At 50.2% G+C, this 26,050-nt stretch overlaps 1 protein-coding gene across 8 annotated transcripts in view; it reads right to left on the reverse strand.

Moving 5' to 3' along the window:
- The window catches only part of RGS3 (regulator of G protein signaling 3), a 143,342-nt gene that overhangs the window by 94,665 nt on the left and 22,627 nt on the right, over positions 1–26,050 (reverse strand). For 3 of the 8 annotated variants that reach the window (XM_060300577.1, XM_060300578.2, XM_030858940.2), the window contains 7 exons: positions 18,909–18,959; positions 16,195–16,253; positions 15,031–15,125; positions 13,988–14,056; positions 6,045–6,105; positions 4,772–4,862; positions 4,152–4,207 (listed from right to left, as the gene is read on the reverse strand). In XM_060300577.1, the coding sequence (XP_060156560.1) occupies positions 4,152–4,207; positions 4,772–4,862; positions 6,045–6,105; positions 13,988–14,056; positions 15,031–15,125; positions 16,195–16,253; positions 18,909–18,959 (482 nt within the window). Of the gene's footprint in view, positions 1–1,646; positions 2,001–4,151; positions 4,208–4,771; positions 4,863–6,044; positions 6,106–13,987; positions 14,057–15,030; positions 15,507–16,194; positions 16,254–18,908; positions 18,960–26,050 lie in introns of those variants that run through there. The other 5 variants (XM_060300579.2, XM_060300580.2, XM_030858939.3 and 2 more) reach the window with 5 other exon arrangements.

Below are 26,050 nucleotides of genomic sequence, written 5' to 3' on the forward strand. Positions count from 1 at the left end.
GAGGCCTGAAGCAAGTAAGCTCTCAGCCCTCCTCTCTGACCTCAGGCCTCAGGGTCAAGAGACAAGGGAAGCAGCCCTGCCCTATCTCTGGGACCTCAGCGACTCCTGGCAGAGGCCATCCTTCCTGGGGTGCTTCTTGCTCTTTCCTGTCCAGTGCAGGAACTGCTACTGCTCTCAGATCTCACCCATGCCAGCATCTCACTTCTGCCCTCCTGCCTGATTTCTGACCCTCTGTCATGCCTGGACTTCAATCCCAATCCCTAAATGCCATAGTTATTGAACCCCCTGCACCAGGCACTTCATACATATTCCGTTTACTTTCACAGCATCGTCACATTATCATCCTATTCCACTGACAGGAAGACTGAGGCTCAGGGAGGTAAACTGCCATGCACAAGAGTCAGACCTCAAGAAGGGCAGAGCTGGATGTGAGCCCGGGTCCGGCACAAAGCTGGTACTCTCAACCCCGCACTACTTTCTAGCAGGGGATCCGTCTTGAACTTGAGTCCCAGAGCCCCAGGCCCGGACCGCACTCATGCCTGGTCCTACTGTGACTGCCAGAGGGTCCCGGTCCTCAGGCCTGTAGTCCCAAGTGACCGAGGACTTCTCGACCTCCCATCCAGTGCCCTCTGTGCCTCACCACCCCGCCATCCAGTTGCCAGCGTCACAGGGGCGCCTCTGCAGGCTCCAGGAGTGCGGGAGGGCCCTGAGAGCTGGGGACTGGAGAGAGAACACACGTGTCCCACTCACGGTGCAGGAGGCCCCTCTGAGCATCTCCCTGAGACCTAAGTCTGCCAGTTTGAAGGAGTTCAGGACCCAGATTCCAGGCTGGTCATTAAAACACAGAGGGACTTTTCTATACTTTTAAAATCAGAACCATTCCAGAGTCCCATCAGCTTGGACATTCCCCAAATCTGGACATCCCTTGCCTTCACCCTGTCTGACACCATGCCCTTTTTATAAGAAAAAAAAATGTCCCTCACAGTTCCAGAAGAGTCTTGGGGGCTAAGGGATCATCACTCCCACTCTGCCCCACATCCTGAGACTGGAGGCTGAGGGCCAAGCCCTCTCCGTGAAGTTGGGCTCTGGAGCCAGAGGACTCCGGACCCACTTCAAGGCATCACAGACACCCGGGAGGAAAATCATGTGTGCGCACATATACGCAGACACATCCTACCTCGCTCACAAGCACACACCAACACACGCTAGAACACAATCACACCTACACAACACAGGACAGGCACTGCCGTCCCATCAGAAGTAGGGAAAGTTAGCAAAAAAACACAAATCCAGCTGCTCAGCAACCTAGCCACTTACGATCTCAGGCTTGGGATGCTCTTTTTAACCCACACTCCTCCCAAATAAAAATGACAGAAAATCAACTAGATAATCTCACCATGGACACCACCCAGTCAGTGGTTAGGATGGCGAAGAGCTGGCCTCGTCTGCCCCTAAGGAGGGGCGGCAGGTAAAGGCCACCTTGGGGCCAGTTCCTGCCTCTATCCTCCCCCCCAGATCACAATGAACCTGCAAGGGGCCAGGAGGAGGCAAGAAAGGCCTTGTGGGAAGACAAGTCCTGCTCGGTGAGCCCTCACCCCTGACCCCCAATGACACCCCATGCACCCCCCAAGGGGCCAAGCACCCACCTGGCGGTAGCGGCGCTCCGAACACACCTTGCAGAGCCCATTGTAGCGGTTCATGGCTGCGGGTCCTGCCTCGACTGCCGCCCCATGAAAACCCGGCTCTCCCCCCCAGCAGTGGGAGCCCGCACTGCGCCCCGTCAGCCTGGCATGACCGCCCTGGGAAGCCCGCCCCGCAGAAGAATGGCAGGAAATCACCTCTCACCTCCCCAAGCCCTGTCTGTGCTGTGTGCCTCTGCACGATAAGCCCGAAGGCTTCCTGAAACCTCCGAATGACAAGGAAGAGGGAGAGTTTTATATTAAAATTCCTGTCAACTAGTTAGTATTCCCCGGGCCCCGGCGGGGAGAGGGCGCCTTTGTTCTGGCTGCATTCTCCGCCATGGGCCACTTTGTGATTCCAGTGTTCTCACAAACACCCCTGCCTGGAGGAGAACCCAGGCAGAAAACACGGCCCACTCTGTAACAACGCCGCCTCCCCCTGCAAATCCCAGGATCCCTGGTACAAATGCAGGGAACTAACTCAGCCTAAGAACCTAAGGATGCTTTGCTCCCACAGACATCCCACGTCAAGACAGGGAATACAAAACATCTGGAGTTTGCCTGCCACTCAGAAGCTACTTAAAAGTCAGTTTCCTCATCCATGTTTGTGGGCTGCTTGAAGGATCTGATGACAGACCATAAAGTCAAGTTGGGAAGGGATTTCCAATCACTAGATAATCCAGCGTCCTCTTTTTACTGGTGAAGAAGTGGGGGCCTTGAGCAGTTGAGATCACACAGCAGGGTGGGGTGGAGCTGGGACCAGAGCCCCAGTCTTGATTCCTGCCTTGTAGAGCAGCGCCTGGTGAGCCTAGAGCCCCTTCCACCAACCTCAGAGCCCCTGAGGAAAACTACCCAGCCACTCACATCCTTCATGCCAGAGAGTGTCCCTTGGTCCAGCCCAGCTCTCGTTACTGTGACAGTGGTCAGGCCACCCAGGTTTCTAAGCCTCCATCCCTCCACGCACATGAAGAGGGAGTTGAACAGGTCACCTCTTGAGATTCTCCCCCTGCTCTAACCAAGTCTCTGACGATCGCCCACACCTTGCTGAGCCCTACGGACATCTCTGCGTGTGCAAGCCGAGGAAAATCAAACGCCCTCAGAACAACGGCCCCAGAGGTCAGGGTCTGTGTGCAGAGCCCGGCACGAAGGAGGACTCTCCCAGGCCACCTAGAAACCTGCAGTGTCGATGTCCAGGCACTTCTCACAAATCCCCAGGGAGACTCCCTGGTCACTGTCCTCTCTGTGCTCGGCATGTACACAGAGAGGGAGAAAGGCCTTTGCAGCTCCCCCACTGAAGCTGGAAGAAAGCTTTTAAACTTGTAATGAAGCCACGGAAAACAGAGATCCAGCAAGTTACTCTAATGCTGTACTATCCAATATGGTAGTGATTAGACACAGGTGCAATATAAATTTTAAAATAAAATTTAAAATTCAGGTCCTCGTTCATACTAGCCACAATTTCGAATGCTCAGTAGCCACCGGTGGCTAGCGGCTGCCATAATGGGCAGTGCAGCTCTAGCCTGTACGCTCTGTGAGGGCAGGGATCTTTGACAGCTATATCCTGGCACCCGGCACAAGGCCTAGCCCACGTAGATGTTCAATAAATACTTAATGAATGAATGAGTGAATGACTTGAGTGAATGAAAGGGGAAATGTCTTGTAGCTAATAATACACCTAAGTGTCATATATTATCATGGAAAATATCACTGTCGTATCTTCCCAACTAGGCCACTTGCAGGAGACAGCCATACCAGAAGGCATGTTTGCTGGCTGTGTGACCACAGAGAGTGACCTAACATCTCTGAACCTTACAAGTCTCACTCATCTGTGAAATGGGTAGTAACAACCACCTCAGAGGTGGGAGTGAGGGTCATGTTAGATAACAACCGAGGGGCTACTCAGCACTGGGGGCTTGTTTCTCCCTCCCTTAGTGGTTAGAGAAAAGCAGAGATCACCTGCCATGGCCTGCAAAGGGACAAATTTGGATGAATTCCCCAAAATCCCTACAGGAAGGTTCCTCTCTAGCTTCAAAGCCCTAATGAAGTGAGGACCCATCGGTCTCGGGCTCAGACTCACAGCTGCTCCCTGATATCAAGGGGGCCAAACCGGAAGGGGAACTGGGCCACAGTGGCAGGGGAGGCAAGGGGCCTGAGGGGGCCTGCAGGAAAGGGAGGACTCGGCTTCAAGAGACCAAAAGTCAGTACAACCCAGACTCCTCTATTTCCAGGGGCCGGGGCCCGGCTCTCTCCCCACTCCTGCCCCAAGCTTGAGTAACCCGAGAAAAGCACCAGAAATAACCTCTTAAAAATGCACAACTTGCTGAGTTTCCAAGCACCAAGTGAATCTGAGTCTCAGTCACCGAGTGCTGCCCTGTTTAGGGGTCTCCTGGGCCAAGGGACTGACCAGAAGCAGGTTAGAGCCCAGAGCAGTGCTCAGGGCCCGTCAGTCCTGCCCAGGTTGTCCCCACCTACCTTGAGTTTCTCCCTGTTCTCGGTGTCCTCACCTCCCAACGGTCTCAACAAAGGGTCTGGAAGGTGACAGAGCAGAGTCAGAAAGTTTCTGCTGGCATCTAAGTGCCCGTTCCACAGACCACCCAGAGGATGAGGCCAGGGTGCCAGGCCCATGTGGAGGACAAGGTCACTGCTGGCCCCCAGGATGTGGGAATGCCCAGGCTCGGGCCAGGCAGGGGCTCAGGAGACAGATGGGTGCATGGGAAGGACAGAGCAGAAGGGGAGAATCCTCAGGACCCACAGCAGGGCCCACATGGCCTGTCTGCAGAGGTGGGCGCCCCAAGGTCAGCCAGGCAGCCCAGAGGGGATCCTGAGACCACGGACCCTGAGGAATGGCCACACGGGAAGGTCCAAAAGCCCAGCCCTCCATGAGCTACATAAATAAAGGAGTCATGGGCATGAGGCTGCCTGCAGGCTGCATTCTAGCAAGCACTCGTGAGAAGTCCCTGGACCCAGGGTCTGATGGCAGCCTAGGGTGACACATGCCACAAAACACAGGGACTGAGGCTACTACACAGTGGAGTGGGGGGAGCCCTGGGGGTCGGCATGTCTGGGCAGAACTGAAGGTGGTGGGCATGCACCTCTCAGGGGCCGCAGTCTCCGCCTGGCCACCTTCAGGTGCTTGGTCCGGCCCAGGTCCTCTCCCAGCAGGTAGTACCAGCCGCTGGTCTCCTGTCACAAGAGAAGGCGTGACATGCTCAGAGGAGACAGAGGGCACAGGTCAGGCAGCCACCAATCCCCGTCAAAAAGCAGCAGCTGGACAGCCTCCTCAGGAGCAGCGTCTCTGCAGACACACACACTCCAGCCTCCCTTCCCCGAACCCTCGCTTCCCACCTCCAGGAAGCCCTCCTTGATGCTCCAGGCAGAGATGATCCTCCCCTCTGCCGACTTCCCACGCCTCTTGTCCCTGGAGAACAAGTCTACTCACAGGCTTGCCTCCCCCACTAGGCTGTGCACAGGCTCCTTGATGTGCCTAGCACTGTGCCTGGTACACAGCAGGAGCCCAATAAATGTTGACAGAACAGAAGGAAGGGAGGAAGGGAGGGAGGGAGGGAGGGAGAGGCCAGAAAGCAGGCATCCTGAGGCCGCTGAGCAGTCCCCAGGGGCAGACATCTTCTCCCAAGAGGGAATAAGGCCAAGACTGCAGTCAAGACAAGATAGTTGGGACCCACATGTAGGATAAAGGGTCCTCAGCCACCTACCCCAGACTTCACTTCCAGGACACAGAGCTGGGTGGCAGGGCCACCTGGCAACTCCTTGCAGCAGGCCACCAGGACATCTCCAGGGATATGCAAGAGGTGCACATCCCTCCCCTGCTCAAAAGCCTCCAACGCGGGGAGCGCCATCCAAGTAGAGCTGCATAAGGGTCTGGCCACCCAGACGGAGGGGCCTCTAGGTCCCAGAGTCCTCACCCAGCCTGAAGAAAAGCTCCACAGAGGATGCTCACTCCATCCCTGAGCACCTGCTAGGCCCAGAAACCTGAGACCTGGCAAACAACGTCAAGGCAACCCCTGGAACAGACCACGAGAAGCACCCGTCCCTCATCCTCCAGGGCAGGGAGTGCTCTGAGCTCTGAGGGACCTGCCTGTGTCCTTAAGGGAAGACACCAGACCTAGAGCCTTCTGGGAAGACTTGGAGCCGCCTAACAACTGGTCTCTGACAAGAATGAGCCAAGGCAGGAACCCAGACCCTTGGTCACACCGGTAACAGTGTTGTTATCAGGCCTGGGGGCACTGTCTCAGTGGGGCACCATCTCACTGAAGCCCCGCCGCAGGGCTTCCAGACAAAGGCCTCTGCCTGTACCAGCCCTGGCCTAGGTGGCCTGACCCTGCCAGAAGCTTCCCTAGGACCCACCTTGTCCGGAGTCAGGAGGGACTTCACCCCGAAGCTCATGCAGCCGATGAGTCCACTCTGTCTGGGAGAACAAGAGAAGCTCGAGTGAGCACCTTTTCATTGCACCACATCGGGAGGTCGATTGTCAAGTGTAACATAGGTTTGCCTGATGCACTGTGGTTTACGAAGCACTTTTACCTGCATTGTCTCATTTGATCTTTCCAACTTTGTGAGTGAGGCTGGAGCTATTCTCTCCACTTCACAGAGGAAAAAACTGAGGCTGAGTTGATCCCCTTGCCAAGGTCACAGGACTCATTAGTAGTAGAGTGCCATGGGAAGCCAACCACAGAAGCTCAGAGTTACCTCGGAGGCTTGAACTGTTCTGGTGCTGGTAGGTCTGAAGAGCCAGTCCCCAAAGGGAATTTCAGCTCCCACGTCTGCTGGTGATGCTCAATCCAGGAGAAAAGTTATGGGACCTCAAGCTCAAGAGGCTTTGTCTTAGGTCCAGGCAAGACCTGGGCAGCGCTTGGACAGTTCCAGGTCAAGGTCCAAACCAACCTGACACACAAAAGTTGCCAAGAGCACCCTGACCTGGCTGCCAGTGGGCCAGTACACACGAGCCAGGGTCAGGACTCACGTGCAGACAGGCTGAGTTCATTTGGGTCCTACTTGACTAAGGGTTAATTCAAAGCTCCTGAAACATGTCCATCACTGAGTTCCAGTGTGCAACACTGAGGGACTGATTGATACCTGGCAGCTTCCAACAGTGATGGCATAGATGAATATTAATGAAATGCCAAAAATAATATTGCTATTTTGAGATAAAAGCAAGTTTACAAATCTATAGTTTAATGAGAAGGATGTCCACCAAAATATTAACAATGGGTGTATCTGGCAGGTAGGAATAGAAAGGTTTTTCTTTTCTCCTTTGGGTTTTTACTGTTTTTAAATTTTCACTGGGAACAAGCGCTACTTTAAGAAATCAGAAAAAAAAAAAGTAGTATAAATGTATTTGAAAGTACTTCTATTCTACCACACCTTTCTCTACCCTAACACTAGAGTTGCTTTTTTTTTTTTTTCCTACCTCTTCTCTCTTAGCATATCGCCAACTCAGGCCTCTTCAGAGATTGGTTTAATAGCTATTAATCAAGAAACAACATGGGTATTAAGACTGGAGCAGAACCCTGATGGTTGACTTCAATATGTGAGGGACCCACACAGACGAGGGATTCAGCATATTCTGGGGAAGGCACCATATCAAAGCCAAGGATGTAATGAGCTGCCCAGATGGGTAGTGAACTAACTCCCTGGAGAGGTGCCTCCTCGGAGCCTGGGCTAAGGGGGCCTGAACAAGTCCACAGAACACCCTGAAGAGCCTGTCCAAGCCCTGTGCCCCAGAGCCTACTCCTGAGATCAGACTCAGTATGTCCAAGGTGGGGTCTGCGCATGGGGGTCTGGAGAAAGCTATCCAGGGGATCCTACAGGGCACCCACCCGTGCCTGCCACAGTCGAGGACCGGTAGTGTACAACTTTATAAATACATTTTGTTTGGATTCTCCAGAAAGGGTGGCAGCCTACCGCCTGACAGTCCTAAGCAAAACAAAACTGGCTTCTTGCCGGGAGCCAAGCCGATTGAGGGCCAGGGATACAGAATGCTGGGGATGGATTCTCAAAGCTGGTACCCCTCCCCCACAGATGCACACTCTGCACCAGGCCATGTCTCCCCAGCTACTCTCACTCTGCTACCACCCCCGCCCCCAGCTCTCTCTTCCTGCCCCTGCTTTCCTGCAGCCCGGGCTGCACCTGCTCTCTTCTCCTTCTTTGCCCCCTCCCATCATACCAGGCCATATTAACCATCTACCGATAGAGAACAGCGTAGTCACTCCATTAAAGCGACCCTTCCACATCCACCTGCCCACCCAGCACCAAAAACAAATACTCCTCCCTCCTGGCAAGTGGCCAAGTCAGCACTAATGGAGGGGCAGCTGCAGTGACCAACATGAGTGGCAGACACTGACCTGAGCTGACATCCCAGAAAAGCCTTGTCAAGACTTTGCCAGAGTCCTCATCACTGATTTAATTGTGTGTGTCAACACATTCAAAAGCAACCCAGCTGGTATCTAGGTGCCCACACTGCCTTGCTGTCCACTTTTCTTTCACACTGAGTATGGCTGTAACTTTCTAAATCTCCAGGCAGGACGCTTTAGCTGTAATAAAGGCTGCCTCTCCCTGCTCTTCAGTAAGTGGAAATTTCACCCACTGGGGCTTAGAGAATACTAAATGGTTAATAGCCTCCCGTGAGCTTTGCTTCCTGCTAAGGGGCCTCCAATGATTTCATGATAATTTAGGCCAAGCAAATGGTCACAGTTAATGTCCATAAGCAGGAATCTCTAAGTGTTCTTCAATTAGCTACTTCTGAAGCCTGTTTTTGAAAACCTTTGGAAGAAGAAAGACTTTTTCTACATGCAGCCTGAGTACACGGTAATACACTGGTCAGGTAATAAACTTGGGACACCGCCTGAAATTTCTCTAGGCACAAAGTCTCAGGGGCCAAGCCTTGGGTACTTCTGAATGCCAAACCCTAAGCTCAGTGAAGCCTTGACAAACGGATGAATCCATCATGCCCACGTTGGCAGGCACTGGGCAAGGAGCTGCAGCATTAAGGAAACAAGACAAACATTCAGGAATTTAAATACCAGTTCAAGACAGCAATACAAGGGATGTCACTAGACAGAGTGAGACTGAGAGATGAACAGTACAGGCAACAAATGCTGAAAGCTTAGAGAGGCAAGAGGTAGTTTAGGACTGAGATGCTCAAAGAAGGCCTAAAGAGTTAAGCCAAAGAGAAGGAAAGGAAGAGCATTTCAGGCAAAGGCAACGGCTGGTACAAAGGCTCAGAGGTAAGGCTTCATGGAACATTCAAGGGCAATAGTACAGCCAGCCCTCCGTATGAAAGGATGCGGAACCCATGGATACGGAGGGCCGACTATACTGTACCACTTTATATAAAGGGACTTGGGCATCCGTGGATTTTGGTATCCACAGGGGTCCTGGAACAAATCCCCCATGGACACAGAGGGATGGCTGTACTTGGCTCAGTTTACTTTTGAGCACAGGGTAGGAGACCCGCTACAAAATGAAAATGCATTATTTTAAGGGAATGCACTTTAATTCTCTCTCTCAGGGGCTTAAACTATTTCTGTTACAGACTTATCCCATTTAATCTCAATTTATTTTTAATTTGATGGCTTAAATCGCACAATATTTTTCCAATCATTTTTTCTTTCCTTAAGCTCAGTCCCCACCTCTGGTCACAAGCTTTCTAACTTTATGGCACTGCACTTGGCACTGAGGTTTTTTATAAAATAGTTTAAAGGAAAGAGCACAGAGTACCCAGGATAGCGTGCGACACACAGCAAGCAGCCTCTCCATGTACGTAATTACTATTAGCATAAAAGATTACGCTTTTCAAACACATGCTGTGTGTGTTTTGGGGGTTTTTTAACTTGGTGCATAACATTACAATTCTCTCTAAGATTGTTCTCTGACCACAAGTTCTGAAAACACTATGATTGACACTAGAAGCTTCAGTTTGGCTTCTACCATATCATCAAACAAAACTTTTAAGTAGTTCAGTTCCATAAGCAGTGATATTAAGGAGTTACTGCTAATTTTTAAATGTGATAATGGCATTGTGGTTGTTTTCTTAAGCCATCTTTTAGAGATTTATATAGCTGAGATGAGATGATGTCTGGGATTTGCTTTAAAATAATCCACTGGAGGAGGGGAAAGTGGGTGAGGGCATAAATGAAATAAAATTGGCCATATATTGATAACGGATGAAGCTGGGCTATGAGTATGTGAGGGTTTATTACATACTATTTTCTAACTTTGCATATGTTTGAAAATGTCTATAATTTCTTAAAAACTCACAGAACCTGCAAGCCAAAAGAAATCTTTGAGATCACTGCATTTTACAGGTGAAGAAAATGAGGCCCAGAGCAGGGAAGGGACCTACCCACAGTCTCACAGCGAGCTGGAGCCAAGCCAAAGTCTACTGCTCTGAGGCCTGGTTCTCCTCAGCTCCCACCAAGAGCTGAAACCACTGTGTGAGCTGAAATCAGCCAGCACCCCCCGAACTTCCTTGTAGATCATCTTGCTTCTCTAATACAAACTTACAGCCATAACTGGAAGGATCATGAGAATTCATGAAACAGATGCCCCCTTTTCATTTCCTAACTGACGGGACACTTCCCTGGCAGTCCAGTAGTTAAGACTGTGCTCCCAATGCAGGGGGCAGGGGTTCGATCCCTGGTCAGAGAACTAGATCCCGCACGGCGCAACTAAAGCCCGCATGCTGCAACTAAAAGAGCCCACATGCCACAACTAAAAGAGCCTGCGTGCCACAACTAAAGATCCCTCATCCTGCAACGAAGAGCCCACACGTGGCAACAAAGATCCCGTGTGCCGCAGCTAAGACCCAGCGCAGCCTAAATAAATAAATAAATAATTTTTTTAAAACAATGTAACTGCCACATATTCAGCTGGATGATTTATATAAAACTACATTATAAATGCTATGAGAGGTAGCCTGAGGCCTGAGGCACAAGTGTACTGACACAGAAAGGGTATGGCTTTGGAGCCCTTTATCACCTGGGTGAGCTGGTCAAGTGTACTATAATGTGGTTTGGCACCAGGCTACCTGGATTTGCATCTTGTTTTCACCACGTGCTGTCTGTGTTACCTTGGGCAAGTTACTTAACCTCTCTGTGCCTGTAAAAGAGAGACATCAATAATGCCTACTTTACATGGTGTTGTGAGGATTAAATTAGAAAATGCATGGAATATGCTTAATGTCCACACACTTAGTGGACATTAAGTGATTAATAAATATGAGGTATCATATAACCTTGGGCAAGCTCCTTAGCCTTCGTAAATCTCAGTTTTCTCTTCTCTGAAGAGAGAGACAGTAATAATTCCTACCTCTCAGGGTCGCTGTGAGGATTAACTGAGATAATGTATGTAAAGTGCTTGGCACAGAGAAGAGTTCATAAATGTTTGTTTCCTTCCTTCTGTAATTGTCCTTCATGTTGTGAAGTTGCATGTCCGTCCTTCGGAGTAGCACAATTTGATCTGAGAGTGTTCGGCACAGAGTACCCAGGACAGTGTGCAACACACAGCAAGCGCCCTGTCTGTCTCCTCCAGCTCAGAGGCCTTCTCATTCAGGGATGGATCAATACTATGCTTCCCACCTGCTGAGCCGGTCACTGCGGTGCTGGCACCTTGGGCAGGGCCATCTGTTGGGAAAGCAGGTCTGCCTGAGCTTGCTCTGTCCCTCTTGAGCTTCGGGTTGGGACCGTGACCACGAGTTTGCCTGTTTTGTTTAATAAGGAATCTCACTTTCCCAAAATAGGCAACAAGCAGAGACACTGCCTCTGTCACGCTGCCTCACTGGGCGCTGACTCACTTTCCCCGGCCTCACTTTCTTTTCCAAAAACCGCCAAGTGCACTGCTGCCCCTTCTCCAGCAGGCTCCGCCTGGCTCACTGTGCTCTCGCAGGAGAGTGGTCACAGCAGAGGGAGCGGCGACTCCCAGTTTGGTGTCTGCCTCCGTCCAGAAGGCTCGCCAGGCGTCCTTCTGTCTCTCCGCCATTCCTCCTCTGTCTCCTTCAGGGCTTTCCCTTCCTGTGCCCATCCCTTCAAGGCTGGATTCTGACCCTTCGTCCTTGGCACCTACTGTCTTCCTGGGTGGTCTCACCTGCTCAAAATTTCCCCCACCACCTTGGCGGGCACGGCTCCCACATCTCCACAGACCTCTCTCTCCCCTGAGCTCCACGTCAGCAAAGGCAACCTTCCTACACAGCTCTCAGCTGGCTGCCCTCCAGGCACCTCCATCTCACCATATCCACAGCTGCTCCCCCTTTCCCTCCGGTACACTCTGGCTTAGCTGAAGACGTCACCAGCTACCCAGGAGTTATCCTTGACTTCTCCCACTGCTCTCACAGCCAGATCACCGCTACGTACTATTGGTTTAAGCTCCTAAATATATCCTGGGTCTGTTTCCCTCCTCTCTATCCCTACATCATCTCTCTCACAGAGTCACCACAAGAATCTCCCAGCTCCTCTCCAACCTCCAAAAGACCTACCAGAGTGATAGATCTAGAATACACACCTGTCACTCACCTGCTCAACACCCTTCAGTATCTCCCCGTCACCAGATTCCCAAACACCAAGCTGGCTGCATGAGAGTCACCCTGAGAACTCGGGTAAGTGCAGATTCCTAGGCCCTGCCCGTGAAAATTCGGACTTAATCAATCTGACGTGTTCCCTGGGAACCTATGTTCCTCACCAGCATCCCAGGTGATTCTGATGCATAGCCAGGACTGAGAACTACTGGCCCTTCTGAGAAAATTCACACTCCAAAGAAACCCTACAGAATGATCCGATGTGGTTTATGCCAGCCTCTTCATCTTACCTCCAGTCACTCCCTACTTTGTAATTGACCCTCCGGCAACACCAATGAGTTTGCAGATCCCTCTCCACTCCTGCCCTGCCCTCTGTACTCTACTGGTTGAGACTGAAGACTCTAGGGCCTAAATACCTGGGTTCCCATCTTGCCCCTACTGTTCCCTGGCCATGCGAGCTTAGGCGAGTAACTCCCTTTCTTAGCTTCAGTTTCCTTTTCTGAAAACTTAAGACAAAAACACACTTTCCTTAGAGTTGCTTTAAGAACTAAATGAGATAATGCACTGTTAAACCCTGGCTTGTGGTCAACACCCAGTAAACGATTGCTCTTGTTTACGATATCAGTAAACGATAAAGTATCAGTAAATGATACTCTATTGAAAGACAAATCTTTCATTATGAAAGTTGAGGAAGGCTCAACTTTAAAAGCATACTAGCTATCAGATTTAGGGTACCAAAAAGCACTGAGCCCAAAAATATTTTCTGGGTCTAAGCTGGTGAGCTGAGCTGACTTTCATTCACCTAGGCCCTTTTCCGGTCACCATTCTGTTCTACGATTATTGGACAAATGTTACTGGCCACAGAGTTTCCCAGATTTCTTGGGCTGAACCAGCTGAATGAGGCCCTGCTGCTCACAGCAGGCCATGCAGTCAAGTGCTCTCACCCACTTCCATTCCCTTCCCTTAGCAGCTGATTCTCACCCTCACCACCCAGCACTCTTCCCTTGCTCTGTACTGGCCGCCATTACTAACGACCACATCCGCCTCCTGCGTCCTGGGCTGCCTGAAACCTGTTAGGTTTCTCCTACACAAAACTCTGCACCTCCTAAACTGGCCTCCTCATGGCAGCCTGAGCCCCCCACACGTGTTCCTGCCTCTTTGCCTTTGCTCGTGCTGTGCTCCTGCCTGCAATGCCCTTTCCAGCCTACTCTCCTTGTCTTATTCTTGAGCTCTGCCCCAAGTTCAAAGTCCCACTTTTTGCAACGAAGCCTTCCTCGATCGCCTCAGCCGATGATGAACTCTCCTTCTTCCCACACTTACTGTCCTATTACTCATTTTGTTCCTTTATTCCTTCAGCCAATAATCACCAAACATCTACGTGCTAGGCACTGGGTACAGTGGTGACTAAGAGAGAAATGGACCCATTTTTCATGCAGCTTCTGCTCCTGTGGGACTGAGCCTGTGCGTATTGTGACTGTAATTTGCCTCCATGCAGAGCCTGGTGTCCTCTTCTGAAAGTAGGTGCCTTGAGAGCAGAAGCCACATGTAGGCTGGTTGGCATCCCAGTGGCCAACACAGCGTCTTGTTGATACCAAGGGCTCAGCAAATGCACGTTGGTAACATGATCCTCGGCATCACCTGGAGTGACGGGGACTCAAGGGAGCGGCAGCCTCTCAATCTTAGCCACCACCATTCATTTATCCAACAAGCACTAACTGAGCCCCTTCTGTATGCTGAGCCCAGAGCAGGATCTCCCCTCCAGCTCAGCAGTTCCCCTCACCTGGAGTCACCTGCCCTGTTCCACACTGTGACCAGAAGGCGCTTCTGTTCGTCTTCCTCTTGGACAGGACTGCAAAGCAAACCAGACAGTCAGTGTGTTAGCAGGGCCGAGCTCCAGTCCAGACCCACGGAGTCCAGCATCATGGCAAATGTTGGAAATAACCTGAATACCAACCATAGGATCTGGTTAAATAAACTACAGCACAAATAGTGTGGGAGATGAGTATTTACATTCATGAAAGAGTTTACATTACATCGTTAGGGATGAAAAGGAGGTTACAACACGATACTATAGAACAATGCCATCTTTGGAAACACACACCCACACAAATTCGAAGCTCTGAAAAGAAATACCACAGAACATATCAGTGAGTAGCAGGACTTGGAGTGTTTTCTCTCTTCTTCTTCTTGTTTGCCTATATTTTCTATTTTTCTACAAGAAGCAAAATTACCTTGTGTAGTAAGGAAAATAACAAAATATGATTAGTTTTCACTAATAGGAAAATACAAAATGTCCATTACCTTCCCATTGGTCCCAGAGTTCAGAGATGAGGGGAAGAAATAATAACAATAACACCTGACACTCTGTGTTATACTGTCTCATTTACACCTCCGCTCTCTGAGGTTGGTACGTTATTAGCCCCATTTTACAAATAAGGAAGCCAAGACTCAGAGAGGTTAGCAAGTTGGGGACAGTCGGGAGGGGAGGCAAAACATCCCTCAGCTTGGAAAATTCCTTCTGCTAAAGGAGAAGGTTTGTCCTGAGGCACAGTGGGAAATTGCCTACTTTTTTCAGGGGCTGCCAGCCTCAGGCTGGACATTTTAGTTATGAGAACCAGCCACATGATACCGTATCACTGTGGACCTTGCTGCTGGGCCAGGTGCCAGGGAGGCAAGGACACAAGTAAATGAGAAAGCAAAGATATCCTTTAGAAGTCACTGTTTTTCTGCTTAGATCTGATTCTAGATTTGGCAAACAGAGCTGTTTCCAGATAAACACTCCTTCCCTCTGCTCTCGAGGGCCCAGCTGCTCCAGACTCTTACAGGAGGAAGTGCTCGTGGAAGACTGGGTCTCTGCAGTCTGGAATGGTCTGCGTCTTCTGACAGCATAGTCGATTATCTTCGGGGACCAAAGAAATCTTGAATTGGAGAAAAGTAAGGGTTAGCCGATCTCAGAGCCATGTAATCACCTAACCCCAGCGGCTGACTCTGCACATCTCCAAGCTAAAGGCTTCCCAAGTGTTCTTCAAATCAGCTTCTGCAGCGGACAGAGTGGAGTCCTCAATCAAATGCCAGGAAAGAAAGAGGAGCCCTGGGCTGGAGGCACTGCAGTCAGATGCCAGGACAGGGCCTCACAGGGGTGGTACCCAGGAGGCAGCACCAGGCCCAGGCAGAGATGGGGTGCAACTTGACCATCTCTGCTCTTCCTCCAAGCAGAGAGGTTCCCCCAAAGCACAAGGCCTCTTCACTTCTAAGTTCCCAGCAGCTGCTGAGCGCTCCCTTCCCAGGAGGCTCCAGGCCAGCCTCTGCCAAGGCCCCCCACCCACGCTCTCGTCCTAGTGCCATGCATCCCCCGCCGCAGGTTCCCACCCCGCTCCTGACCTTGTCCCAGCCCACAGGGGCCTCTGAGCAGCCTGGCGGCTTCGGGAAGAAGGCAGAGCGATGCACCAAAGCCTGCACCTGACATCCGGCTGCCACACTCTGGGAGGTGCCTGGCCTTTGGCTCCGGCTGGAAGTAGGCCCCCTGCCCCTATGGGGCCTCTGTCTTCACTGCAAGGGCTCCTTTCAGACGGATCCTGCAGCCCTCAGAGACACTCCCTCTACCCCACCACCCAAACTGCCACGCTGCCTCTAGTTTTGGGGAAGGGAGGGGTGAAGATGCTGCTTTTCACCAGAGGGCTTGGGATTGCCTGTGGATTTCCGTCAACCACATGCTCACAGTGCTCCCCTATGGGGTGACGCACAAGATCACCCATAAGATTCCAGAGCTTGCAGGAAGCCCTAGAGACCAAGCCGGGCTAAGGGAAGGGGGTCCATCTCAGCTCAGGGCCTCGTCACTAGGCTTAATAAACGCCTACTGACCAAACGATGTAACCGCAGCTGCCACCTCGAATGACCCGAGGCCCACAGGTGTGCTGGGACCTTGGGACTCAGTCCGGTGATGTGGTCCCTCACCACGCCCCACCCCACCTCCAGCTCATCACATACCTTCACGTAGGAATCACAGACGCCAGGCTCCTTGCTCACCAGGCCTTTGCCTTCTATGACTAAACAGAGAATTAAAATGTTGGGGTGGGTGGGAAGGATCGTTACCAGGCTCTTAAGCTACATACCAACCACTGATATTAACCCCTCTCTGGTCTAGCCCACTCCCACCATCTCCCACCCTCAGGCATCACCTTCACCGAGGCATTATAGGATGCTTTCAATTCCCTGACTCCCTGAAAGGGAATGAAAAGTTTATGGAGTCCAACCCCTCATTTAATGGCGACGACGAGGCTATGAGGGGCATCCAAAGACAGTAAGAAACGTGCCCAAAGTCACAGAGCAATGCGAATGACAGAGCTTGGTTTAGATCCCTGTCTCTTGACTCCCAGTCCAGTGCTCCTTCCACCGCACAAGACTGCCTCCTGGGATGGAAGGGCCGAGTTGGAGGACATAGTCACGTGAGCCACAGCAAGTTGCTTCACCAGGAGACTGAATCTGCCATTTTGTAATGGGTCGGTGATAATAATGGGTTACTGATAATAATATCCACTTCACGTGGTAGTTGTGCAGATTAAACGAGATCATGTGTCTAAGGTGCTTAGTAGAGTGCCCGGCAAGGTAACTGCTCAAGAAAGGTTTGCTAAAGAAAACAAGAATAAATAAAGGCAAGGGATGGGGGGGGGGTGCAGGGTGCAGGTCTGGCCACGAAAGCAAGTGTGGCTTGTTTGCCTGAGGTCTGTAGAAAGCAGACAGTGGACCTAACAGAAGCTGAGCCTCTTTTCTATTTTCTTTTCTGTTCGGTTTTAATTGAGCCCTAGGGCTTGGCTCAGACGGAGCCCCTGTAGTCTGAGGCGTGAGGCCTGGGAAGCCAAAGGAGAGAGGGGAACAGGCTGAAAGTGATGAAGGGCCTAAGACTGGGGTGAAGCCAAAGCAAACTGTGCAGGACGAATGGACCGGGGGAGGCTAAGATGCACTTGGCAAAAACTGTTTGCACAGCTGGAGTCAGGCTCTGGCAGGCAAAGAACCCCCCTCTGTTGGTCCTTGGGAAGTTCACCTTGGGCCCCCCAGGGCCAAGACTGGAGGACCCAGGCGCCTGCTGGTCTCCTCTGCCTGGTGTCCTAGCAACTGTTCCTGCGTGAGACCTTCCTGTGGGTGTGGTTCTTGAGGGCGGGATCCAGGCCTGATGAAGCCCTTGGTCTACCTGTCCCCGCCATGGAGTTGAGGCAGACATGGTCCCCACCCTCGCTACACTCGCCGTCTACTGAAGGAGACAGATCCTGGACACACCAGGGTGACACAGTGTAGTCAGGACTGTGATGAGGACACAGAGGAGGAAGCAACAAACGCAGCCCTGCAGGTGGGTCAGGGGGTGATTCCTGGAGGGGAAAAAATGAGCCAAAATGAGCCTTCCTTCCTGAGTCTTAATGAGATTAAGGCAGGCATATTTCTTACGAAATCAGAGGAAGGGAGACGTATTCTTCAAAAGGAGTTCAAACAGAAGGCAGGCTCAGACGCAAGGAACAGAGGGTGCGAAGGCAGGGGCATAAGCAAGCGTGATGCACTGGGGGGCGAGGAGGGCACAAAACCGGACAGAACAGGGGGCGGAGGGTGCCTTGAACAGCAAGAGCCAGGGAGGCTGGAGAGACAGGCAGGGCCTGCTGGGCCAAACAGAAGAGCTGGCCATGAAAGAAGCCCAGTAACTATTTGTGTGCTGGACAGAAGGATAAACAAATGGATAAATGGCAGGTACAGTATAAAATCCTCTGGGCGGCACATCAGACCTTCATGGCCCGGTCCCAGCTCACCCCTGCACCCACTCCTGTGCTGCGCCGCGGGCACGTTAGACAGTCCTCAAGGGCGTCGTGCTCTCTCTGACCCCAGGCCTTCGCACCTGCAGCTCCCCCGGCGTGAAGTGCCCGGCCCTCCTGCTCCCCTCTGCCCGGCTCAGGCTCGGTCCTCCTTCAGGATGGAGTGTGGGCATCGCCCCCTCTGCCAAGCCTTCTTGCCATCCTATCAGCGCCACCCAGACAGAGGTGGGTGCTTCTCCTTGGTGTCCCCAGCCCCTGGCACAGGGCCAATGCTCAATCACTATTTTTGGAATTTATGGTTTTCTATCTTATTTAACAAATACTAATATAGGGTTTACCACATGCTGGGTGCTGTCCTAAGCACTTTACTAATATTGACTCCTTTAATCCTTGTCACATCCCATAAGATAGGTACTTTTATTGCCATCCAGCAGATGAGAAACTAAGCTTGTTTAAGGTCACTTGGCAAGAAAGTATCAGAGCCGGGATTCAGACACGAGCAGTCTGGTTCCAAAGGTGGCGACCTTAGCCGTGACACTGCCATCAACGAACAAATGAATGGATGAGAAAAAGAGAAAGAGATAAGAAGGGAAGGAAGGAAGACAAGAGGAAGGACAGGGAAGCTCTTCTGTGGCCCCTCTCCACTGGGGCCAAGGAAGATGCTGAGGTGCCCGGGGACAGCTCCAGCCTGCTGTGGACTCCACCTGCATCGGAGCAGGACCAGGGAAATGTCTCTAGGAGTCCCAAGTGAATACACACTTGTTTTCAACAGACACAGAGCAGGACACTATACAAAGATGAAAAAGTAGCCTTGGCCATGGTAATACCTCCACCCGGCCCTGGCTCCACGCGGGAGGCCAAGTAGCCCAACCTTCCCCGGTGAGCCCGGCACACAGCCATACTCACTGTGGAGCAGCAGAACCCGGTCCTGGGCATCGATGGACAGCTTCAGCTGACCTGAGGAAACGACAAGAGAGACAGCTTCACCTCATTTCCTTGCCAGGTGAAAAATGGAGTGACGTTGACAGGAATGTGCTTCTGTTCCTGTGAAGCGATTCAAAGATTCATGCAGTCTCTGGGTTGGCAGGGAGCTCAGAAACCACCTAGTTAAGCCTCCTCACCACGTCAATACCTCCAGCGGTGCTGATTTCCATCCTTACTCCCCCAGGTGACGGGGCGCTGACTACAAGGCAGCCCAGGTCAATGCTGGGGAGCTCTCACTGTTGGACAGCCAGAAAAGTTGTTGCATCCACATCTCAGTGAGGCTAGATTGGAGAGTTAAGGATCCTGGGTCTCAGTCAGAAGTCCATGCTGGGGGGTTGGCCAAAGCTTTCCAGCTGTGACAGACAGCTAGCTATGTTCTGGGAAGGCAATAACAATACAAGGACATACGATGAATGAGTTTGGGGAAAAGCAAAAGGAAAGAGATCAGCTGTGGGCAGAGAGATCCTTCGAAGTCAATGCTACTGCCCCCAGTCATTCCACAGAATCCTGACCTCCCTAAAGAAAAGCTAAGGAGGCTTCCTCTGACCTTGGCTTAGAGCCTTGCTACTCAAAGTGAGGTCCAAGAACCAGCAGCACAAGAAGCTTGTGGAAGATGGTTAAAAATTCAGCACCTCAAGCCCTGGCCCAGGCCTCCTGAATTCAGGGCTGCAGTTTAACAATATCCCCAGGAAGTTGCATGCACATTAAAGGTTGAGGAGCCCTAGACCAGAGCACACTGAAGAGTCTCTGGACATGTTTCTAAGCTTGGAGATGGCCCTCTTAAGCAAAACACAAAAAAGCAGAGGCCACAGGGAAAAGATAGATAAATCTGACCCCACAAGACTTTTAAAATGTCTGTTACAATTAAACATATCATAAACAAAGTTATGAGACAACACAATAGAAAAACAAGCAAAGGATATTGAATTGGAAATTCAGCGATGACAAAATGGCCCATAAACATGCAAAAAGATGCTCAACTTCATGGAGATCTGAGACATGCAAATTAACAATAAAATACCACCTTCCCCCAATCTGATTGGCAGATAATCTAAAAGACGATAATGTCAAATGTTGGTAAAGATGCAGGAAAACAGATACCCTCATATCCCGCTGGAGGAAGTGTAAATGGAGGGTAATTTCTGACAATATCTATTAAATATAGATGTCCTTAGCATTCAACCTAGCAGTTATACTTCCAGGTAACTATGATAGACAAAAACTCAAGTGTGCACAAAGGCTGGCGCCACAGCACTGGAAAAAATTGGAAACACCTGAAAAATCCATCCATATGAAAATGGTTAAATGAACGAACTATAGCTGTGTTGTGGGATACTATGGGCTGATATAAACAATGGGGGAGCAGTATAAGTCCTGGAATAGGAACATTATTGAGACATGTTTTTAAGTGGAACAAGCAAATTGCAGAACAATACACATGGTATATATTTCTGTGTGTGTGGTGTGCTGTGTGTGTGTGTGTGTGTGTGTGTGTGTGTTCTGAAAGGATGTCAAATTAAAAACAGTGATCACCTCTAGGGAAGAGACTGTGAATTGGAGGGAGGGAAGTCAAGAGGAATCTCAATCTATCACTACTGTAGTTGTTGTAACAGTACAAATATATCCATGACCTATAGTACTTTTATAATTAAAAATAAACTAAAGAGGAAACACACAGACATAGAGAACAGACTTCTGGTTGCCAAGGGGGAGCAGGGGTAGGGGAGGGAAGGAATGGGAGTTTGGGATTGGCAGAGGCAAACGATTATATATAGGATGGATAAACAACAAGGTCCTACTGTATAGCACAGGGAACTATAGTCAACATCCTGTGACAAACCATAATGCAAAAATATGAAAAAATATATACAGGAGAAATTAACACAACATTGTAAATCAACTATATTTCAACAAAACTTAAAAAAAATAAATAAAGAGGAAACAAATAAAGAAGGAAAGAGGGGGACTTCCCTGGTGGCACAGTGGTTAAGAATCCACCTGCCGATGCAGGGGACACGGGTGGGAGCCCTGGTCTGGGAAGATCCCACATGCTGCGGAGCAACTAAGCCCATGCACCACAACTACTGAGCCTGCGCTCTAGAGCCCACGGGCCACAACTACTGAGCCCACGTGCCACAACTACTGAAGCCCGCGCACCTAGAGCCGGTGCTCCACAACAAGAGAAGCCACTGCAATGAGAAGCCCACGTACTGCAATGAAGAGTAGTCCCCGCTCACTGCAACCAGAGAAAGCCCACGTGCAGCAATGAAGACCCAACACAGCCAAAAATAAATAAATAAATGTATAAAAAAACACAAAAAGCAGAACATCAGGTCATCCTCACAGACACCCAGTGGCTCTCCAGCATGGATAGAGGAGAGCTAGGACCACACTCCTCCTCCTCAATGACACGTGGAAAAATCTTCTCTCCATTCAATAGACTCCTCCTAGAACTTCAAGAAACCACTGAACTAGATCTACCCAGTGGACACAGGGGAAGGGCAGGGCTTCCCAGCCTGCAGCAAACCAGCACATCATCCAGAAAGCCCTGCATCTGCTCCATCCATGACAATGCTGTCTAGAAGTTGTCTGCCTCTGCTTGATCACCTCCAGTGATGGGGAGCTCACTTTCCACAATGAGAGCCCTGTCCCTTTTGAGATAGATCTGATTGTTCCGTGCTTCATCTTTATTGAGCCAAAAGTGATCTCTCAGTACCTTTCATTAACTGGACCTCACTCTGCAGTCTCTGGGCTCTCTCCTTTACACCAAAGTCTGAAGTCCCTCCAGCATTCCTCATGGCACAGTTAGACACCCCTCGTCATCCCAACTGTTCATCTCTGGACATGCCCCGTGAAACTGGACTGGTGGTTGGGGCTCGCGCTTAGTTGCTGGCTGGCAGAAGGGCAGGCATAGCACAGAAAGGAGGGAAACTCCACGCCTCATAGCCCTACATCAGTCCACCAACCACTATGATCTTGCCTCTCATACTTTGGGGTGTTTAATCTACAGTCCCAAGCAATTCAGGCTGCAGCAAACCCTGGTCCAGCTCTTCACCCATCAGAAATCCCTGCCGCTCTCCTGCCCAGGACACTGATCTCAGAAGCCCAGGAGGTCTGCTCCAGCCCCAGACCCAACTACGCTCCTCTCTCAGAGCCACAATGTCCTCGGCTGTGAGGTGGAGCTAATAATAGGGGTTATCACACTTTCTGAGCTGTGTGGGGATCAGATAATGCTGGAGGGCGAGGAGGTCCTTGGATGAAAGGCGCCAGGAGAATCCATGGTATTATTAGTTCAAGGTCTGAGCAATTACCACTTTGGGGATTCCTAGAGCTGAGAAACCTCCTACAAAACCTGGGCCCAGATCCAGCGTGGGGTGGGAGAAGGAGGCTGGAAACAGATGAACAGGGCCAGCAGCCATGGACTGGATCTCATCGACCCAAAGGCATCTACACTTAACAAATTTTTTCTGAAACTGTTACCAGTGCAAAGCCGACTCGGGCCCAAACACATCTGGCTTTCCACAGCCGTGGGAACCACTGTGCTGCCCAACACCTATCCCCTTCCAACGGCCCTTTCCCAGAAATCAGAACCGAGAAATCTCCTGACACAAGTGGTCACTAATTCCATTTGACAAGCATCTGCCGGGCACCTGCACGAAGGCCTGAGGGAAGAAGGGCAGATCTGAACAGTGCCTACCCTCAGGGAACTCAGAGCCCAGTGGCTAGGTCAGGGGCGTGAGCAAGGTCAAGGGTGGAGCTGGAGCAGAGGATGGGCCTGGGGTGAAGACTGACTCAGAAATCAGATGAGTCTGCACAGCTCCACGCAGCTCCTCTTCCAGGCCCCGCCTACACCCTGTAACAGCAGAGAAACTAAACCCAGCAGACCAAGCTCCAAGTCCCCAGGGCAGTACACACCCTACCCCAGCCCATTCTCAGGCTCACCGATGAGGGAGAGCAAGATGAAGAATGAGAACCCTTCCCTTGGCCATGACTGTCCCCTCTGTCCCCCCCCTTAGTCCATTCCATCGAATGTCTAAGACTCCTGAAATCACCTTGCCCAACCTCCTCACCTGGTAGCCAGAACAGTCCTGCCCAGAGATGAAAGGTGACTTGCCCTGGGCCCAGAGGGACCAGGGTAGACTGAGCCAGAACTAGAGACCAGAACTCTGCCCAAACCTTTCCTGTGCACTGAACTGGTTTTCCAGAACACTCACGGCCCTCTAACTATGCACCATGGCTCTGCCAATGCAACCCTGGGGTCCAGGAGCAGAGAGAGCCATCAGACACAGGACAAGGTTTGCCCTTTGCTTGAGAAGCCAAGAGGAAGCCCAAGAGAGGGCGGGCTCCAAGAAATGTCTTCACGTCTAGAGAAATGAACCACCAGGAGGAGGGGAAGTCAGGTTGAATCCCTGGGGGCTTCAGCTGGTCTAGGTACCAGCTAATCAAGCCCCCCAAATCTGTGGTCTTGTCAATATCCCTACTTTCTCCCTAGGCTCAGGGTGTGGCCTGAGAATATGCAGGAAGTTCAGGCTAGAGGGCCTGAAGTCATCCTCACTAGGTGTTTGGGAGCCCTGGAGAGGGCACATCCCCAGTTCCCATGGGGCTACAGTTGGGCACCGACTCTGTCTGCAAAGGGTGGTGGTGACAGGTGCCCAGAGAGGCTGCAGGAGGTCACCACGGAGCGGGGACCCAGAGGTAAAGGGAGAACAGACGAGCCACATATGGCAGGAAAAACACCAGATGAGAGTGAGCTTCAGAAAGTGCAGAGAAAGCAACGAAACCATGTTCTGCTGGGTACAGGACTTGGGGGTTTCGGACTCACTGGGCACCATGGGAAAAACGTTATAGAAGCCAGCTAAAGAAATTTAATCCGCCAGACCTTCCTAAATAGAGGGCCACAGGAAGATGAGCTCCGACTCTAAGGACACAGTCAGAAGAGACCTACTCAGAAAATGAAGCAAGAAGATGAGGGCTGCACACCACTGCTGAACACAAGGGTCAGCAGGAATGTGTCCTAGAAGGAGCTCACACCACCCAGAGGTGTGCGGAGACTACATTTATGAGGGACTTGCCTGGCTAGCACGGAGCAGCAGTCATCCCCAAACTCAATTCGCCCCAAAAACAATTCCCCATTTAAGAGCTGTCATGTGTTAAAAGCCACAGGAAGGAGGATGATAACGGGACAAACATACAAAGGAGGTTGGGTCTACATGGAGCCTGGCCAGCCGCTAACACTCAGAGAGAGTTATGCCCTGTTCATGCATTTCACTCTCTGCCTCTAAGGGAGAAATGGTAGCGGTGCTGGGGAACTGGAGCCACACAGCTCTTAGGATGTAGCCCTGTAGAATTTCAAGTGTTTTGTTTGGAGGAGGGAGAACCTTGAGTTCCATTTGGAGAAGCGGCCCTGGCTTTTGATGGTAAGTGCTGGCAGAACAAAAGTGAGGAGGGGGCTGCCGTGGTGGAATAAAAATCATGATGGGTCAATTCAACCCTGTTCATTTGACTCTCTGCTTCCTGTGAAACCTCATATTCATGTGGCTTCCCAAGCTGTTTTTCCTTCCAGAAGTAGATTGCACTACCAGCATGAGTCTGCTAACATCTTGACTGCAACCTACGTGAGAGACCCTCAGCAAAAACACCCAGCTAAGCCATGCCCAAACTCCTGACTCACAGAAACAGTGAGATAAAAAATGTTTGGTTTTTTAAGCCAATACGTAGTGGAATCACCTGTTATGAAGCAGTAGATAACTAATACATACCCATGTTGCCTCCACAATTGTGTGACATAAATCTGATCTCAATTCTGAAGCAATTTTTCAATTTTAAAAATTGTTAAGAAAATACAGTTCTAAGATAAATCAGCATAGTATGACTAAGGATAAAGAAGACTCCCAGTTTTTGAGGTCCGTCCTTTTCTTAATAAAGAATTTTGATAGATTTAAACCATACTCATTATCACCAAACTGCAAAATCTGGAAATGTCCCACATTAACCCAAGGACAGCCCAGCACATTCAAGAAAATGCTTTACCTACAGAGCAAATGGTTTTCTTTTATACATATTTGTGTACAATACTATAATATATAGAAAATTCACATTATCCTGCCTTTTCCAATTCTCCTTTAAGTTTTATTATAGTAATTTAATCACATCTATAAAGTCATATAAGTTTAATTCCAGAATTGTCAGTTTTATCACATTTTATAAATTACTCAGCATCCTTATCCATTTCATATTACAGGCTTCTCCAAATTTAAGTATGTTATTATATAATGATTAGCACCTGTTATGTGCTTGCTAATAGCTTTGAGCCATACAATGGAATCAATTATTTATTTTCATTATGCTTTTTAAATATTTATTTATTTATTTATTTATTTATTTTGGCTGCACCGGGTCTTAGTTACGGCACAGAATCTTCGTTGCAGCATGTGGGATCTGTTGCAGCATGCGGACTTCTTAGTTGCGGCATGCGGGCTTCTTAGTTGCGGCATGCGAACTCTTAGTTGCGGCATGCATGTGGGATCTAGTTCCCCAACCAGGGATCAAACCCAGGTCTCTTGCATTGGGTGCATGGAGTCTTACTCACTGACCACCAGGGAAGTCCCCTGTTTTCATTATGTTTTACATTTTCATTATTTTTTTCTCTATCAAATGAAGTTTTCCAGCAGAACAAATCTAATAGGAAAACACAAGAGAGGAAGCATGTATCTCTAAGCAAAGCATTTTGGAATCATTAAGACCTAGTTTGGGTCCTGGTTCCACCACTGATGATCCTTAATCACTACATCCTCAGTTTTCTCATCTGTACAATGGAAAGAATAATAATAATACAGCCCTAATGGAGCTGTTGTAAAAGTGGGAACTAATATATGTGAAGTACCTGGCAAATAGAAGGCATTCCCACTGAAATGACAATAGGAAGGGAGGAAAGAAGAAAAAGAAAAAAAACAAGTCAGAAAAATTAGAAAACATATGTAGGGGACTTCTATTCCTGGGATGACAGACGCACTGAGGAAATCTAGAAAAGCTAGACAAAATATTTAAAAGCAGCTTCTTGGAGA

The sequence above is a fragment of the Globicephala melas genome, chromosome 6 (assembly GCF_963455315.2).
Source record: "Globicephala melas chromosome 6, mGloMel1.2, whole genome shotgun sequence".
In the NCBI taxonomy this organism is placed as follows: domain Eukaryota; kingdom Metazoa; phylum Chordata; class Mammalia; order Artiodactyla; family Delphinidae; genus Globicephala; species Globicephala melas.